General features: G+C 38.5%; 1 protein-coding gene across 12 annotated transcripts in view; it reads left to right on the forward strand.

Annotated features, from left to right (window-relative positions):
• Positions 1 to 19,799, forward strand: part of ROBO2 (roundabout guidance receptor 2) — an 891,080-nt gene that overhangs the window by 777,832 nt on the left and 93,449 nt on the right. For all 12 annotated transcript variants that reach the window (XM_017829032.1, XM_017829038.1, XM_017829041.1 and 9 more), the window contains 3 exons: positions 5,574 to 5,698; positions 10,264 to 10,435; positions 16,689 to 16,894. In XM_017829032.1, the coding sequence (XP_017684521.1) occupies positions 5,574 to 5,698; positions 10,264 to 10,435; positions 16,689 to 16,894 (503 nt within the window). The remainder of the gene's footprint in view (positions 1 to 5,573; positions 5,699 to 10,263; positions 10,436 to 16,688; positions 16,895 to 19,799) is intronic.

The raw sequence follows: 19,799 nt of genomic DNA on the forward strand, positions 1-19,799 counted from the left end.
AGTCTCCCCTGAGACTCCTTTTCTCCAGGCTAAACTACCCCAGCTTCCTTAGTCTCTCTTCATAGGACTTGTGTTCCAGACCCTTCCTCATCTCAGTTGCCCTTCTCTGGACATTCTCCAGCCCCTCAGTTTCTTGTAGTGAGGGGCCCAAAACTGAACCCAGGATTCAAGGTGTGGCCTCACCAGTGCTGAGTACAGGGGGACAACACTGCCCCGGTCCTGCTGGTCACACTATTTTTGATGTAAGCCAGGTGCTTCTTGCCCACCCGGGCACACTCTGGCTCATGTTCAGCCGCTGTTGACCAGCAACCTCAGGCCCTTTCCCACCAGGCATCTTTCCAGCCTCTCTTGCCCCCGCAGGGGGTTGTTGTGACCCAAGGGCAGGACCCACCACTTGGCCTTGTTGAACCTCACACTATTGGCCTTGGCCAATTGATCCAGCCTGCTGCAGTAACGATACTGGAGTAAAACTTGCTGCTATATCTACTTTTACCTAAAATCAGCAATATAATGCATGAACCCCAGGGCCCCTGGGCTGGGGAAGGTACTGTGATCAAGCTGTGATAATAAAATTCCCTTAGGATCATTGAATTCAGCGTGAACCACAAATCACAGGGTCTGCTGAGAAAACCGCGTCACTGGAAGAAAATGTTGCTATTGCGTGATATGGGATCAATGTACTTTTTGCTATAAATTCACATTTTTATCTGGTAATTTTCCCCTCTCCTTCTGAGTCGTCTGCCACATTTCTTATCAGATGAGCAGAGTTCACCTAAGAGGGATGAACTCACTGTCTCAGTCAAGCTTCTCTACACCGACAGCTTTATCAGCTCCTATTGGCTCGGTGTAACCTTTAGTACTCAGTAACAGTACTGGGAAAGAAATGCATGCAATCCATCCCATCAGATTAGAGGTTCTGCTAACTATTAAGATTGAAGAAGAGTTGAGAAATCCCTTTGAAACAATTTGAAGTGTCTGGTTTTGGTTTTTTTTTTCATGAAGCTCTTTAACACTGGAGCAGAGGCTACCTTCACATACATTTATTAATAGAATAACAGATCTATTCAGTCATGCATAAACCAACAATTCCAGAAAGAGTGCAGCAGAATGCACTCTTCCCATTTCGAACAACATGACTAAAGCTCACTCCCGCTCATGCTTTTCTATCTCCATTTTAATTCTTGCAGCCAAATTCTGTTCTGTGCTGTAAAAACAGTTCTGAACATGATGTGATTAACCTTAGGGTCCCCCCATCCCCTCATCTCACAGCCCCCTCGTACGTGGCCTGTGCTTTCTATTCATGTTCAACCATCTGATTTCCATATCATCCCGCTCAGCCTCCCGAGCGGCTATTAGCATAACAGAGCTTTGCTGTGACATTGATTGAAGCCAGCGCTTGCTGAATGCGGTATCAAAGCATAATTTGCCAGAAATCACATCTAATTTACTATGTACTATTTAAATTTCTTAAAAAAAAAAAAAAAAAGGCAGCAATTTCAATATAAGTATACTAGGTTTGTAATCTTAATTGTTCTTTTTTTTCCTCCCCCCCACCATAGTTTTGGCTAGTCTGCTGGAATCTGAGTGATATATTTCATTTTGGAGGCACTGTCTTTGACTTTCAGATGTTAAGTAAGCAAGAGTTTTTCCACTCTGTTTCTTCCTATGCACTTAATGCTACATCTGAAACAGTAAAGAGTAATAGTCTGATAGGCACAACACTCGGTTTGCTGCTTCATAACAGTTTTTTCAAGAGATTCTTCTAATGACCTTAATGTTTAGCTTGAATGAAGCATTTAAGTACCACATAACTTTAACAGCTGAAGCTGATCAAGTCTGCTGTTATTTCTCTAACTGTACCTTTTCAGAATGTTTTTAAAATTCACCTAATTTGAGAGCAGCAATAATGGCTTGAATAAGTTTTGTCCAACGTTCCACTGAAGCTACGCTTTGAGCAAGTCATGATATCAGTTGGCCTTTCTGCAAAGTGGAAGTAATAATATTTATCCACCTTTATAAACAGCATCTATATATGAACATAATAAGCTCTGCTTTTAGGAAAATTGAAGAGCTCAAGTGCTTATTCTGTCAAAGAAGCCTTACTGTCTCTGAGTAGGGTCACACTGAATTCTCTGGAGATGATGTCTTAGTGTTTGGGTAGTTATACTTGACCAAGAATTTATCCTGCAATTATTAAGTGTTACTTTCACTTTTCAAATTGCACTGTTTGACTAGAAATTGACAAATAAAGCTGATATGGTGAAAACATTGTTTAAATACTATAAACAATATTATTTTAATCAGAGTCTGTCTATAAACAGAGCTATAGCTGAATATGACAACAAACTATAACAAAAGGAGGGTTTCTTTCATTATAGAACCCTGTCTTTGAATAAGTTAAAAAACCCCAAACAACTCACACAATGTTTTATTTTTCCAAAATTATGTTTCTCGTGTTATTTAAGATTATGTTGTTATATAGTTTAGCTGAAGAAACTCTGATGTGAATAAAAGCTCCAATTCATTTATTTTTTTTATAGTAAATTTCCAGTAATTATTGCTGCAGAGGAAACTAGAAAATATGTGATTGCATAGCTAGGTATTGTTGTTTGCTGGGGTCTTTAGAAAGGTTAACTTAGTAACTATGAGGCCGCAGATCTTCTATTCATCTAGTATGGCAAAAGCTGGAAAGGACTTGGTGTGTGGAAGGCAGTGAACGGAACAACAGGATCCATCCTTGTCTGAGCTACAGACTTATTTTCCTTTTCTGTTTTTGGAAAACAGGAAAAAAAAAAGAAAGAAAAAAAAATATAGTTTTTCTGCTCTTAGGAAAGTGAGAGATATTCAAAGTTAGGGATAGGTCAAAAACTGGAAACTAGGTAGGAACTAGGATGTATATCTCTCATTGTGCCTTGACTACCAATTATCTTAATTTGATCCTTGGAAAGCAACAAATTTGGTTCTGTTGTATCTGCTCAGAGCTTGGAGTTATTGATTTACAACACAGCCTTGTGTGTGTGAGAGTGTTTCAGATGAACCCTTAAACTTGCCTGCCTTGCATTTATGCAGTTACATGACTTGAAAGATGGGCTCATGGAAATGCCGAGCCCTTCTTGCTGCTGTTGAGCTGCCTCAGAGCACTGCCTGTATAACATACCCCCAGTGCACCAAGCATGCCTACAGAGTGATCTTGGGCATCCATCATGCTTAGGTTTTATCTATGGGATGGTCTCCTGGCGCCAGGTTTTTAGCATTACAACAGAAAGATTGTGGTCTCAAGGCCACCCATAAGGCAGCATAGACATAGGACTCATGCGTCGTTCCTGTCAAATCAAGGTATAACACCTGGAGAGATTTTCTTCTCTCTGCTGTGCCTGAGGTTGCTGTTGATTCTGTATTAATATCCTGGGCAATGAACTTCTGTGGCTGAGCAGCAAACACTGGGCTAGCCCAGTGACCTTTATTAAGTAGGTGGTCAGAACCGTAGAGATACCTAAGATATGCCTACAGGAAGGGGAGGTTTCTACTTCACAGCTTAAAGGTCTCTCTCTCTTTCTCCTCCTCTGTGACTGACTGAGCTAACACATGCACTGATTATCACACTGCTGCTTCCTGACACCTGTAGGTGTTTGTTGCATACAGATTGCTTGGTAAAACCAGGTGAGGGAAAAACAAGTAACTCGCTGCAGCTCAGCACTTTAAGAGTAGAATAGCGAGTTCACTTCCTAGAGTATGTATAGACACACCTTATAGAAACCTCAAAACATATGGCTATAAACAGGCAGCAGCAGGGCACTAAGGCCTTTGTCCCTGCCTGTTTAGATGATTTAACAGCTGCTGAGGTGGAGGAAGAGGTGGACACTTCTTTCCAGAAAGCCAAAACCTGAGTTTAGGAGTGTGAGGCAGAAGAAATACCCTCTACCTTTTAAATTTATGGTGGTTCATGTTTATAAAGAGCTTTGCAGTTCTTGTTTTAAAGAGTGCGTTATACCAACATTATTCAACTGATGCTCTTTAGACTCCTGCTGATCTGTAAAGCCTCGGGAAGTACCTCAGGAGATCACTGCAAAGTGTGTTTCAAAAGAAATCAGGTCTGCCTGCATTTCTATGCAGTTAGCAGATTTGTGTCTGTGCTGTCAGCAGGTGTAATCGGAAGCTGGGTCTTGATTGCTCTTCGTGCCTAATTAAATAGTTTGTAATTATAATGGTGAAAATACGGTTTTCTAAAACACTTAAATTCTGTTTACCTAAAAGCTTAGTGTTCCTAAGCCATCCCTCTGCACAACCACAAAACCAATAATGTAATAGAAGAAAATGTTTTTTGTTTGTTTTTTTTTTTTTGATTTTTTTTTACTGTTTTGTCCCCTTCCTCAGCCTGCCCCAAAAGTTAGCTAGTCTTTTGATAAGAATATCTGGAGACACTGCTTGCATTTTTAAGACATGTAAAATGGTACAGATCCAGTTTCAGTGATGAACCAAGACTGGAGGGTTTTCATATCACTCATAGAAAAGCCATTTGCTTTACTACTACATCATTCTCAACATAGTCACTGATGTCGTTTTCTCTTTCAAATGCTCTGATACTGCTTCTTCCTCACTTTCTTTCTACACATTAACACCTTTTCTCTACCTTCTCATTCCCACCAAGTACTGACTCTCTATTCTCCGTCAGTACCTTCCAGTACAAGTCAAACTACTCCTCTCTCTTAGAAATTGTTCACTTCTGACTGTGCCTCCTGGTCCCGTATGTCTGAACACTGTTAATGCCAGCTACTTGAAAACATAGCCAGTCCTGGTTCTTCTTTCTCGCTTTGAACCCAGTCTCCTTTTTTCTTTTCCTTGTTTCTTCCTGATCTCTTGGAATACCTATTCCTTCTCGTTCACCACTCACTTCTGCCCACTAACTCTTCAACTTTTGCTTCCTTCTAATCTTTAAACAAGCCGAAATCTGGATTTCCCAAGTTTGTGTTGTTTTATCAACCATTCTTTTTACTGCAACTCCTCCTTCCCACTCCATTCTTGACCACACTGCCTCTAAGTGAACTGAGAGAGCTCTTGAACTTCTGTTCTTCTGCTGTCATCCAGACCTCCCTTTCCTTTCTCAATCATTTTAAAAAGTCTAGAAGGCTAGACTGAGAAAGACAGTCTGTTCATCCTAATTCATACTTGCAATACATGATAGCTCTGTGAAGCCTAAGAGGCTATGAGAGTGCAGGTACCTTTCCAGACCAAAGGTAGAATACATCCAGAGCCAGAAACATAAACCTCTGACTGTGCTCCTTAGCATTTATTGTCATCAGAATTGACTCTAGCATGTATGGTTGTAATGTTTATTTCCTTTTTTATTTTTTTTTTTTTAATAACTGGGGATGTCACGTACATATATTGCTGCTCTTTCTGTCGCTGTTGTTGTTTGTTTATATATTAATTCTGTCTATACTAATTAATGTTTCTGGTGTCATGTCCTCTGACATAAAACAAATCTCCATAATGTTGTCTCTTTCCTTCAGTATTCCCTGTCTCTCCCTTGCAAAATATGCTAAACTTACATTATGTTTTTTCTTACATTGTAGCTCCTCCACAGTTTGTAGTGAGACCACGAGACCAGATTGTAGCCCAAGGTCGAACAGTGACTTTTCCTTGTGAAACTAAAGGAAATCCCCAGCCAGCTGTTTTCTGGCAAAAAGAGGGAAGTCAGGTAAGCTGTAAGCACCCTATAAGTCTTTCAAGCCTTTTTAATAGTTATACTGTGAAATTTTAAGGAAAATTTTTTATATTACCTTTTACAGATTCTCTTAATCTTTCACAGGAATTTGTCTTTTTAAACCATCACTATTCTGTACTGAAATTTTTACTGCCTTTTTCTTTTAAATATTGATATTATGAAGAATACAAAGGCCATTCAAGTCGTTGAAACTTGGGCTAGGTGCTGTGCAGATGTACAGAAAGCAACAGTAAAGGCTTTTCATTCTGAACCCCCCAACAAACAGGTGGGTGAGACAAGCACAGTAGATAAAAAAAGGTATGACTCAATTTTTTACTAATCAGAGTCAGTAATTACAGTTCACAACCTGTCTAGACGTGATCAGGCAGATGTGTATCTCGCAAGCTGATTTGCATTGGCTTATTCTCCTAGAGCATACAGATATAGGTTTTGAACACGCAGGTGCTTTCTTGAGTAAAATTGTCCCGGGAAATTTCCAGATCTGGTTTTGGAAATATTTCCCCCATCTTTTTTGATTTGTGATGTGCAGAATTTGTGATGTGGCAATGGGCGTTGCCATCAGCCAGCACTGGCTTCTACAACTTAGTGTTTGAATGTCACATCGTAACATTTCTTTACTGCTGTTGCTGCATTGGCATGTTGTTACAGCAGAAGTCAGGCCTCCTCACTTTGAGTGTGCTGTTCATGTTAGTATGTTAAATTTGAACACTGCAAAACCTACGTGCTGTATTCTCTTTTGCACCTGAAAAAAGATTAAAAGGGCCAAATGAATGCCCAAGGACAGTGCCTTCTGCAACTCCCTGATGAACCCTGTCATGGGTACACCCGTCTGTGTATCTATGCAATATACCCTTCTCTTTTGGCAGGTTGGTCTCTTCAGACCCTTGTGCTACTTTCCCCCATGTGAGTTAACTCACGTATCCACACTGTGCTGTGCAGTGCAGATGTGCCTTTTGTCAGATCTGGAGGCACTGTGTGCACAAGCTCAGTTAAAATGTGAGATAAGAGCTGAACCACAGATCTCCTGCTCTGCCCCACCTGCTTCTCTTTCACCTTCTCACGAGATCAGAAAGCTATTCCAGAATGACAGGACCAGGCTGACAGCATTTTGTGCTCTGCTGTCTTTGTGGCTTACAAAGATACAACACTATTGCTTTATGAAAATAAGCTTGTCTGAGCGTAAGCTTATCCTTCAATGTGTATCTCTCAGTGTAATATTTGGAGAAACTTAGATTTAGCCTCCATGGATCACACACCCTGGAAAAGCAAAGTATTGTGAGTCTGACTAAGGTGGCAATTGTTCCAAGGGGAAAGTAGAATAGTATGTTGAAATTAAAGTAGGAAGTAGTGATGTGCTAGCAGACATTTCAAAACCCTTCCTTGTAGAGCATTTTAATAACATGGTAATGTTTATGTAAAGTGAGCTTATAGTATCACACTTGAATCTAATAAAGTGGACATCCATCATGCTGTAATAAAGAGAAGAGCTTCTAATTAAAGTAGGACATCATTTGCAGGATTAAAGTCATTTAGCGTAATTGAAAAGTGTTAATACTCTATTTTATCCTCTTCCATTTCTATCACTTCAAGGGTAAAAACATTTTAAGGTGAAAATGCATCTTGTGTCTTTAATTGAATGTTATTACCTACTGATTGTACCATGTTGAAGCTGCTTAATTACAAACCTGGAAAATTAATTACCATATCGAGAAACAGATCCCCGAGGGTTAGAATAGTCTTTTTTGGCAAATAAATGCAACATAAAAATTGATACCTACATGGTTTATAATCAAACCTTCAAACACAGCTCAGTGTGATTTACAACAGCCTCCTGCTAATCTCGATTGATCATCAGTGAAATAACACAGGTTAGGGTTACCCTCTCACTATATAACTTGCCAGATTTTGCAGTGAGATGCCATAAGGGAGGTGAGTTTCCACCCACTGTATATCATCATACAAATGGAGGGTGGTGTTTTTGCCAAATTACGTGACTTTTCACCTTTGCATGCCCAGCTATAAATTGTTTCTTGTCTCTACAGTGCTTGCTTCTGCTTTTACTTGGGGAACTGTTTGCAGCTCCACTTTTAGTGTTTGAAATAATGTTATGTAGTCGTGTTATCCCACTCCAGTAATTGTAGGGCATTTTTCATTGAGACTCCATTTCTCGATCCTGTGTTTTTGAGCACAACCAGCTGGAAGGGAGGGGAGCTGTTCCCTCCTGAGTGATTTTTTGTGCCAGGCTGTGCATAAACAGCTGGCCCTTTGTACTTGGTGGCCTTTTCCCAGAGCCCAACAGCCACCCATCAATGAAATGCATGAGGGAAGAGTGTGTAATCTTCAGACTCTGTGGATTAAATTCTTCCTTGAGATAAATTCAGTGGTACTTTATCGGGCATGTCTTCGGTCCCACTTTTCACAACCCAGCATCTGTGTCCAGATGAGCAACCCAACAGCTAACTAAAATAGTGAAATTATAAAAAGCATTTTAAAAAGAAGTTTTACTGTAATTTAGGACAAGTTATAGTTCACAGTTATCTGGTCTTTGAAGAGAGGAGTCGTGAGACTGGTGAACTCCTCCTGATGTGTGGAATATTTACTGGAACATGTTACCTTCCAGAACAGAGAGGCCCATGCTGAAGACAAAAAGAAGAGTGGTCTCCTCTGCCTAATGCAGTGATAAAGAGGATTCTGGATTATTTTTCTCTTAAGAATTAGGAGCTTGATCCTTGCACTGTCTTTTACGTTGTGTTTATTTATACACTTTACATAATGAGTGATAATTGGAGTCAAGATCAGCCATGCCAAAATTCTCCACTTTCTCATAAAATTTAGTGAAGTTTTCATAATACCCTTATTCAGTAGGTATCTGTGCCAAGCAGAAGTGATTCTGAAAGTTTCAAGGCAGTTCAGAAAACAAGGCAATTATTTGAGACCCACTCAGTCCCATAGCCTGAAATTGCTTCAGAATTTTAACACTTTTTTCCTATTGGATCTGACATGTTTACTGAGTGCATATTGATTTTTGAGGAAAAAATCTGCTGTTATAAATTTCTTGAACATTGCCATTGAAACAAGGCAAGGGAAAAGCCTAGGGTGACAAGTATCCTTGTAGGTTAATACAATTATAAGGATACTTAGAGCGTCGGATCTTATTTAAAGCATATCACTTTCCTTTTACTGCCAAAACCATAGAGATAAAGGCATGAGTTTCATGTAAAAGCAGAATTTGTTTCTTATTTGAATTCTTAATTGTTTCTTAAGCAGTTTGTTGCTTATCAGTTCCAAATCCTTTTTTGTAAACCATTAAGGTCTGCAGAAAATTCACTTAATACCCTATTCTACACTTTTAGATTCCATTTTTAGCCCATACAGACAAGCTTACAAGTTAGTAGGGAATCATCATTAGAAAGCACAGCAGAGCTATACAGAGCTGCAGTAATGACTGAAAACTTATCACAGCATGTTAAGTGTTTTGGGGTATTCCTGCTGCAAACAACTGTATTTTTCATAGAGGCTTGTTGAGCTGACATAAAAGCCAGATCCTATTTTACTGGAATTACCTTTGTTTAATTATTGTTTAAGCTGTTCTCCTTTCTGCCTCATTGGGCAATGCTGCTGACCTTTCCCTTCGCATTGCTTTCCTTTTCCTGTTCCTATATATTCACAAGAGCTGTGCCAGATGGTATAACTTTTTCCTTGAAAACACAACCCTCACTACTAAAACCTTTTCAGTATTGATTCATTCAGTCCTTCATCATATGCAATGACTACTACAGCCATTCCAGCTATTATTATTGACATCTCTCTTTTCTCCAATCCAGCCCAAAGGCAAAAGCTAATCTCCCTGTTTTTTGCTAACTGATGTCTTATCCTACATGAAATTATTCTTTCTCTCTGATGATTTCTACATCAGATTAATACCCTTTCTCTTCACCCTCAAGGCTCCATGATGCATTTCTCCTTTGGTATATCTCAGTTTTAATTTCTTTTTACTTCTCCTTTGAGCTCTCATGCTCTGCCAGCTTCTCCTACTTTATGACCTGATCATATCTTCCTCCCAGCTTTACTTCAGTGCCCTACTCTTACTTTCTCCTTTGCCCGGGACATATTAACAGCCAGACAATAGTGCTATGCTCCCTCAAGTCTCCAGGAGTCAATTTTTTCTGCTAGTTTTCCAATGTTTACTGTAGTGTTATGTCCTCCTGGTTTGATAGCCAAACTAAGTATATTATTACAATTACATTCAGAAAGAAGATGAATGTGTCACAAATATAAATCACTCTAGTGTGATTGTTGGAAAATGTCTCCTCGCCTACACCCCCAGAACACAGCACTGTGTGCTGTCAAAAAGCTGTTTCTAATTTAAACTGCAAGTTGCCCAAGGCAGGGAAAGCCAGCTCTATGTGTTCATAAAGCCTTCCTTTTCCTTCTAGTTTATTTATAGTACTTTTAAGGGAAAAATCGTCGCCTCTCTAGCTGAGGGAAAAGTGGTGCTTTAGTGTTTTGAACTGATGTTTGATGAATTGTCTTTGCAGAACCTACTCTTCCCAAACCAGCCTCTCCAGCCCAACAGCAGATACTCGGTGTCACCGACCGGAGACCTCACCATTACCAACATCCAGCGCTCGGATGCAGGATACTACATCTGTCAGGCACTGACGGTTGCTGGAAGCATTTTAGCAAAGGCTCAGCTGGAGGTTACTGATGGTGAGCTATTAGAAATTCCCATTGGTTTTTGTTTTTTTTCCTGTCAAAAGTATTTTAAAAGCAGTGTAAATAAAGGCGTGTGAGATCACGTAATTCATACAAGGAAGCGGACAGTTTTCTATAGGAAATAAAATGGAAAAGGATCTCCGTGCACTTGTCTGTGGAGTCAAAAAGGCATCAAGGCCTATTTTGCCTTTTGCTTGCTTTCTGAAGGTTCCTTAACAATGAAAAGAAGGGAAAAACAAGCTTAAAATAAGGTTGGTGAGAAAGGAAGCTGCTTGGTTTGCTAGAGCTGAGACATGACTGCAAGAAAACATTGTGGAGAACGAATAGGTTTATGATTAAAGCAGTGAATTGGGGTGCAAAAAAAAATTAGTCCTGATTCCCAGCAGTCTTCACTACCATCTTACACAGCTAGTTTGGGAATGTGTCCTCAGCTCAATTAAACCAAGGCAGTTGTTTGAATGTAGTGGAGTACTGTTGGTTTGGAATAGCTACATGTAGCCCTTCAGTCACTCTGTGAATGAGGCACCTACCTCAGAGCTGTGTTCTAAGAATTTCCTTGTATGGTTAAGTGTGAAAAAAGCCATGAAAATGAGAAGTTAGAGAAGAGTTTTCAGGAAAGGAAAAGCATCTGTCTTGATGCTTTCCATTTCAAATTTTTTGGGTTTGAAATTTATCCTGCCTTGAAGTTTACCTTACTCCGTCTCCAAACATGAATCCTTTTCATATGTCAGGAGTCCTGTTGATATCCCTCTTCATCCTCTTGTGGATAGAAGGCAGTTTGCATCCTTTAATGTTAGTGAGGAAAACAGTAGAATTCCTCTTATACCAGGAGATTGTGGCATTCCCCGGCATCATTATTCCTTATCTTAACTGACACATTAAATATCTCCTGACAGACTTTGATGAATTTTTGCCATTAAAACTGTTGTTATATGCAGAGGTCTACTTTTACTGTTCCCTTAGAGACCTGCCTGCACCATGAAAGTTTGAAAAGATGTCTAATTTTGAATAATCTGCCTTTTCACAAGAGCATATTCATCACAAGTGACAGGTAGAGAGGTTCAGGCTCATGTTATAGAGGTTTGAGCATTAATTTGATGCCTTTTCTTTGTTTTCCAAAAGCTGCCTATATTTTTATGACAAGGGAAGATAATTTCTGCCTTATCCTCTCATCTCTTCAAGCACATTTCTTTTCTGTCGTTTCTGGACACTAAAGGCTTGGCTTTTCTCTGCGATCCCTTTAAGTCCTTTCTCTCATGGTCTGAGAGAAAATGGTGCCTTTTCATTCAATTCAAATTTAAATGTAGATTAAAAGGTCGTTTAAAATTAATGGAAAGGCAGTATTTTGTAATATCTGTCCACAGTGCTGCCTGACTCAGGGCCATGACTGTGATTGGAATAAATAGAACACACAAACATTGGCTGAGAGGACATTGAGCTGTTAATGGTTGCACCTGCTGATGCTGCACAGATTTACAGCAACAGGCGCTGAGTGGATCAAATCAGGTTCAAGGACACGAGTGGTGAGAAATTCTTCCTTTTGACAGGCAAGGCCTGTGGTCCATTTCTTGTGCAGGGAAAAAAAAAATAAATCCCAATTGATCTCTTTGGAATTTTCGTTGGTTTATTAGAGGAAAGCGTCCCTGCTAAAATGCAAACTCACCTCCAGCTAATTCTGATTAAAGGCAGTGTGCATTTCACATTGCTGGAGAAAGCATTAGCTGGAGGCTCTGCTGCTCAGAGAGTGCAAGGCCTGCGTTCTTCAAATGCTTTCCAGAACCCGCTGTCAGCAGCATGATCATTATGAAAAAAATACAAAATTGCTTTATAGAAATACCATTTCATCCCCGAGTCAAAGGGCAGGTGAGGTCAGAAGAAAAGTGCCAAAACAACATTGTGGAACTGAGATTATATAAATAAATCTACCATTAGATCACAGATATTTTTTTAATTGCTTTTAGTTAGGAAGTTACCCATAAATGTCGAAATAATCTATTTTGGTTGATGCTGAGCAGAAGTTAAGGAAGCTAATGATTTTTATCAGTAGGGAAATCTAACTTAATGGTTTTAAAAATATAATAAAAGATAAACACTGTGCATGTTAGCTATATACTTAAGCATTAGTGTTCTAGTTTTTGGCTGGTGATTTCAGTTTTACTTCATAGCCCAGAATTTTTCTGTTTGGTTAATGATTTAATAATAGTGGCGAGCCATCTTTTTCATTTTGAACACATTTTTGTTTGATCCAGAGTAATTTAGATCCAATTGAAGTTCCAATACAGAATGAAAACATGTCATGTGCAGAAAAACAAGTGCTTAATTATACCATATATAGCAGTGTTTCAGTTGTTAACATTTTTGCACTTACAAGTCTTTACTGGAAATATTTTTAACTCAAGTGTTCACATGAGAAGAGATTACTAGCTGTGATGAAATGTGCTGAGTTGAGTGATAATTTTGCTGATTATGGACTGTGCTAAGAGCCTTCGGTGTATTTGAAATTCAAATCTTGTATTTTCTTGAAAGGCTATCATGTAATTCACTGTCTAATGCACATCTGGAAAAGCAAAATCATTTTAAAAATTGAACAATCTTAGCAATCCTTTCAAACTCAAGAAGTGAATATACAGCTCACAATCTTAAAATGACAGATCCTGGAAATAAACCAAATGCTTCCATCTATGTCTGTGCTCAGCATAAAATGAATAGTTTATAATTAGTATTTAGTTACATAAATTTATCCATCATGCACAGAATATTTTGGAAAAGATCTGAATTTCTCCTTAGTTAGTAATCTTTAACACTTATTAATAAAAATTTTGGCCAGTGCATGTGCAGCTGTAGGATCATGCTTTGTCCAGTTTACCCAGCAGTTGCTGTTTAGGGTGAGTATTGGGGTGGAAGGAAAAGATTAGCCTCACAGCGTGCATTTTTCTGACAACATAAGAATGAACCGGTTTAGGATACTAAATTAATTTAAAACATTGTGTTTCTGGGATTTTCAATAAAGCAAAAGGCTGGATCTATAAGGATAATTCAGAATAGACTAAAAAAAGTAAGAGGAGGAGTTGGCAGCATACCTCAACAGCCCACTCTCCACTGATTTGGGACAGACACTTGAGGCTTTTTGCCCAAACTCCTTTGCAATTTTTTTTTTATTATAGATCTATTGAATACTCTGGGATATCTCTCTCTTAAATCCTCTACTCACAGTTTACTTGCCTGCAAATCTGGCCGCCATGATTCTTAGCCCTGATCAAATGTATACTAAATATTTTGTAGCAAGTGTGACAGTCTCAGACAGGATAGATTCAGAACAATGTCACAGCCTCCTGTGAAGCTCTTCTGCAAAAAAAGACAGAAGGTTTGGTCTCTGCTTTTCCAACCTAACCCTAGCCCTGCCCTATCACACTAGTGTTCATCATGACTTATGTCTGATTTTCCCCATTAATTCACCAAGAAAGTTTTTGAAATTTTGATTTTGGAAGTGAAAAAGTAAAGACTTCATTTTGTCATTCTCTTATTTTAATTTCCTGTTGTAATTTGACCACATTCCACTCGAAGTTAAACATGATTTCAGTTGACCAAAATTGCATTTTTAGTGAATAAACTGTTAATTAACAAGTATAATTTGTTCTTTTCCTATAATCTGTTGCAATTTTAAGATGCACTTTATCACAAAAGAAATATTTTAATTTTTCAGTTACCAGAATATAAGAATATATGGATACTGGCAAATAGTTTCAAATCCATTTTTTAAATTAAATTAATTTTGAAATCAACCTCTGATTTACGATGCAAACATATTTCTAGCCACAGACAGTGTTTCTGCAGAATGGATGTAAAAGTTTCTTGTAAGTGAAAAAAAAATAATAAATTAAAATATTTTAAAAGCAACTAACAAACACCACACCACTTTATGGATATTTTTCATTATCTCTCTGTTCTTCAGAATGTTCATGATATATGTTTTTAAACCTCTAAGCAAGTTTTGGATCCTTACTAATGAGGTAGGAACACAAGCACCCACGGAGGTTTTATAGAAGATTTACAAGTCCTAGTTGTGAAGACAATACAGTCATTTACAGATCAGTGGAAACCCTAAGTGTTCATTTAACCTTTAGCCTTAGTGTCATGGAAACCTGTAGTGGTCTTTCACCCATGACACCCTTGAAAATGAAGATTCCTTCTGGCCAGGAGACTTTCAATTACACTATTGATCAGAGCTATTTAAAGGATTATGAGCTCCTCATTTGTGCTGTAAAAAAACTAATTACGTGCCAAAGAACAATATCTGTAATGCAGTAGGTTTTGAAAATACCTACATTGCTACACATATGAAAAACAATTAGGTGAAGCAAATAACTGCGATAGAATAGTTAGCAACTTAAATAGTAATTTTTCCTTAAATTTTAGCTGCCTAAAATACTTGGATGTCTTGTTTTACATTAAATCTAAAGGATAACTTGCAGTTAAGTTTTCATTTGAATATACTTGTGCTGCAGGTATCCTTATAGTACACAGGAGATGAGATCAGTTTGTATCTCACCAAATGGCTGCACTGTGTAGTTATAAGGAACCGTAATGAGATAAAAAATTTCATATTAAGGTGAAAATGCATTACATTTTCTCTGTTCTTGTAACATAGTGTTTGCTGTCCTATCTCTGAGTTCAGTGGGTGATATTTCAGAATTTCCAAAATAACTTTCACATTCTGGTGTTAATAAATAGTCTTTATTGGCTTCTATTTTCAGTTTCAATTTCAATAAATGTGATGAACTCACACTGCAAGGTGTGATTCTGATAATACTAATGATTCTGTCCTTTGTGAATCTCGTTAACAAAAGAGGGTGGTTGTATTTTTGCAGCATTCAAATTTCAGAAACAATTATTTTAGTTATAAAATGTACCACCAACATGTCCCTAATATTTTTTATTTATTAAATAGTGTAATGAAAGCACTTTGGATCCCAGAGGGACCTTTGCATCTCAAACAGCTCAAATACAACAGAAACCTTATTGCTTTGTAATAATTTCTTTTCACTTCTTTGTCAGAGTCAAATGTTGTCTATGGACTGTGATAAACAGATTTTCAGCTAGAATAAATGGTTCAAACTCAATTGACATCAGCAGAGGGAGACTAACTTACACTGCTTTAGAAGATAATCCTACCTGTTACAATATTTAATACCAATCACATAATTGTTCAGTTGTTCAAAGATTTAAAACAGTAGCAATGTGGCAGGTAAATATATAAAAATGAATACTCAGTTCTGTTATACTGATTTTATGCAACAGTCAAAGCCTTGTTTATATTCAAGTATTTCACATTTGTTTTGTATAAACACATTCTTTAGAAACAAAAAGTTATATTTTGCTGCTTAACAGATGGCTCAGAGGATAAATTCAACAGCAGAATAATTTATCAAAAATGATCTTTCAAGAAAAGTGAACATGAGCATTTTACCTCATCTTCAGGGTGTCCCACTGGTCATGGAATGAGGTTTATACAGAGCCACACACTCACTGGTTGCGGAGTCCTTTAAGCAGTGTTTCAAGCATGCAAATGTAAATTATCAGGGGAAAAAATTAAGAGAGTTCATGGCTTTAAAAGGTGATGAAATGATTTGATAAGTAAGCTTTTAAATGGTGTGATTGAGTTTGAGCTTTTCTCCACTGGCAAGAGTGGTAAAGTCATTTAGATCACTCAGATTGTGAAGATGTTTTGTATTACTGTGAGGTATTTTTGCAGATGAAAACTTGCAAATTGAGCAGGACTGGGGATGTGGTTGGTACCCACGCTATAATAGTGTTAGTTTTTCACTTTGAACTCTTAACAGATTTTCTCTTCTAGGCCATAAATTAGGTAAGCAATTAAGCACATTTTGATGTGACATCAAATGTGTGCTTTAAGTGCTTTCCTAAATTGGAAGAAATAAGTGATGCACTTCAATTCTTTTCCGAATCAAGGTCTTAATTTTCATCCTGTGTTAACCAAATGAGTCTGATGATCTTTGCTGACAGAAATTTACATGTCTAGGTGTTGTCTCGCAATGGTGAAATAAAATCCTTACAAAAATACTTTTCAAATATGCTAGCTAATTGTTAACATGTACGGGTCTTCCAAAAACAATGTCTTTAACCTCTTGGATGCTACCTTAAACCAGTCTCTTAGAACTGGTGCTGTGTGAAGGAACAGGGCTCACTGGAGCAGAGGATCTTTAAAGGTGTGGGTGTCGCTGTTTAGTCTTGACAGATAGGCCTCCACCCATCATCCTCCAGGGACCCATCAACCAGACACTGGCAGTGGATGGCACAGCTCTGCTGAAGTGCAAGGCCACCGGTGACCCCCTCCCTGTCATCAGCTGGTTGAAAGAAGGATTCACCTTCCTGGGTCGAGACCCTCGGACGTCCATACAGGACCAGGGGACGCTTCAAATCAAAGCGCTGCGGGTGAGTGACAGTGACCAAGCAGGCGTGACAGGTTCTACACGGCTGGTTCTGCCCTGTCACTGTTTGCCTGGAGCAGCTCTGCTGCCTCCCCCTTGTCCTCAAGGTTAACTCGTCTTTTTTGCCCTGCAATTCTCTCCAAGTCCATGTCCTGTTTCGTTCTTTGACACTGTGTAGGGAAGGGGGGGAAAAAAGAGAAGAGTAGTAGTAGATACTCAGTATCAGATATTTCAATGAGAATTCCCTAAAAAATAGAACTGATGTTTAAAATCTTATGTATGTTTCAGGAAAACACATGAGTTGGATATGGATATAAATATAAAAGGACAGTCCTTCCTGTCTTTTCAGTTAGTCTTACCATGAAGCCATTGGCCTCTCTGTTTAAACTTAGAGCAGTTCCTTGGCAACACCTGATCATAATTTTCCAAGGACCTGTAGTGGTAGCACATGATCTAGAGTTCACCAGAGTTTAACCACACACTTTCTCCATCAATAAGTCTTGTCAGTCCTGAACTGGATGATTTATTCCAATGTTATGCTTGCTGGAAGTATTCCACCAGGCTGCAAATGGCAAAAGACAACTAGTACATGAAGTCATATGCAGCGGAATTTCTGTTCAAAATAAATACCTATTGTAACATTTACATTTTAACACACGATATTATAATATTCCAAATAGCATAACGTCCCATGTGGTTGATAAATATTGCATCACTAATCTATTTTTTTGGCTTTTAATTTTTCCCTGTTCAAAGATAAACACATGTTAGTTGTTTGTGTGTATTTGGACAAGCGTGCACATGGAAAAATAGTAAGTTAAATGTCCTTATTTGTCAAGAACTTAAAGACAATTTCAGAAATGACTTAATTTCATCAGCAGAAATTTCTGCACTTGGCTTTTCCATCCAAAAAAAGTCAATAAACTTAGCTACTGATGACAAGACATGAAGAGCAGTTTTGTTTTCTGATACCTTCTCATCAGTGATCGTAGATGAATTGTGAACTTTCTTGGAACAAAATGGAATTTATTAAAAAATTTATGCTAGCTTTCCTTGAGTAAACAATTTATCCTTCCTCCCTAGGCTGAAGGCAGGTTTAGGCCATGAAGGTTAATGCATTTTTCCTGTAGAGCTGGATTAAAGAGTGCGCTTGAATAGTCAAGATTCCCCAGTAGTGTTAGAAAGCAGCAATTAAAGGTGGAGGCTTAGTGATTTCAAACAAACTTCCAGGCACTGATGATGGGCTTCTGTGGAGTGTCCATGAGGCAGAAGCTCCTGGGATACCTGTCTGCATGCAGCTATGCAAACAATGAAATTGGTTCTGAATCGTGCCGGCGCATTAATTTCGCTGTCAGAGGCCCAAAGTCTGTAAACTAAAGGGAAAAAAAATAGCTTGCAAGGGGAGAAGAAAACAGTATTAGTAGTGAGTGTGGTTTTGAGAGACATGAGGCTTTTATTGATCCTTAAGTGGCTCATTCACTACTAACCAATTTTCCTTAGAGGTTCAGAAAGGCATTTTTTATAAACCCCTCTGTAGCAGTGCATTCAAAATCAAGAACAAAAACTACACAGGACCATAAACCGCAGATTTCTCCTGTCCCTTGCGATTTTTTGTGAATTAAAGATGGATTTAAGAGTGGAATGTTTAACTTTTCTCTCAGGCTTACCTGAGCAATGACTAGCACCACTTCCTAAGCAAAAAATGGCCATGAAAACGTCCGAGTACACTTAAAATATCCAAGTTCAAATAAGTTAGTATTTGTCACCCACATGTCCTCAGCCTTCTGGATGAGGGTAGATTTAGATTAGATATCAGGAAGGTATTCTTTACTGTGAGGGTGGAGCAGGTTTCCCAGAGAAGTCATGGATTCCCCATCCCTGAAAGTGTTCAAGGCCAGGTTGGATGGGACTTTGATCAGCTTTGGTTTAGTGGATGATGTCCCTGCCCATGGCAGAGGGCTTGGAAAGAGATGATCTTTAAGGTCCCTTTTTAGCTGGTCATTTTCTGCTATGTAGCTCCTTCTGTTACATCACAATTAAATTATTCATGAGCCTGCAGCAGTCACATGGGCCACAGTGATAAGTATGAACACAGAGATTTTTCTGGTGAACCAATCTTTCCAGTTGCTCTGAGGAAAATAACTGAAAACTCACCTATGTCGCTCACTCAGTACCTGTTCAGACAGCTCAACACTTATGGAAATCTCCCTTCTGCTCCACAGAATCTACCACAGCAGGTTTGGGCACCTGCGTTAATTAAGGAACAAAACTGTTTATTTTACTGAATAGCAAACATTTTTCCATTCGCTTTCCCCATTGTTTTTTTCCATGGCACAAAAAAAGAAGTATAAATAATTGAATTATCAACACATTATGTCTGTATCTAATCCATCCACAGTCTGGAAGTCAGATAATTTGCCATAACTTGCAAGAAGCAGTGTATCTCCAGCTTGCTTTATATGTTGAGTTTGTCTTCTGCAAGTTACTCTGTCGTGTACACCACATACTTCATTGAGTATGCCATACACCATCTGTCACAGTAGCACACAAATGAAGTTGAGAACCATAGCCTTGAGAAATATTCCCCATTATCATGTAATGAAGAATAATATATTTAATAAAAGCTCAGAGGAAGCAAAATAAAACACTGCTTCAGAATGCTATAAGGCCCTCTCCTCTGGAAAATCTCTCCTTTCAAGAGTCTTTCTCATTTCATCAGTAGCACCACTATATTTTGAGTGTCTGAGGCATTGTCAGAGGGGTTTCACTGTTGCTTGTGTTTCACTGAGAAAAAAAATCTCCTGAAATGCGAGTTAGGCTCCTTCAGGCAGTTGAGCCTCCTTCCTCCCCTAAGAATTCCTCCTCTTAAGTTGCTTCCTCCCCTAAGAATGGTACACTGCAGTCTCAGT

Source organism: Lepidothrix coronata, unplaced genomic scaffold, assembly GCF_001604755.1.
Source record: "Lepidothrix coronata isolate B3197 unplaced genomic scaffold, Lepidothrix_coronata-1.0 Scaffold157, whole genome shotgun sequence".
Classification (NCBI taxonomy): Eukaryota; Metazoa; Chordata; class Aves; order Passeriformes; family Pipridae; genus Lepidothrix; species Lepidothrix coronata.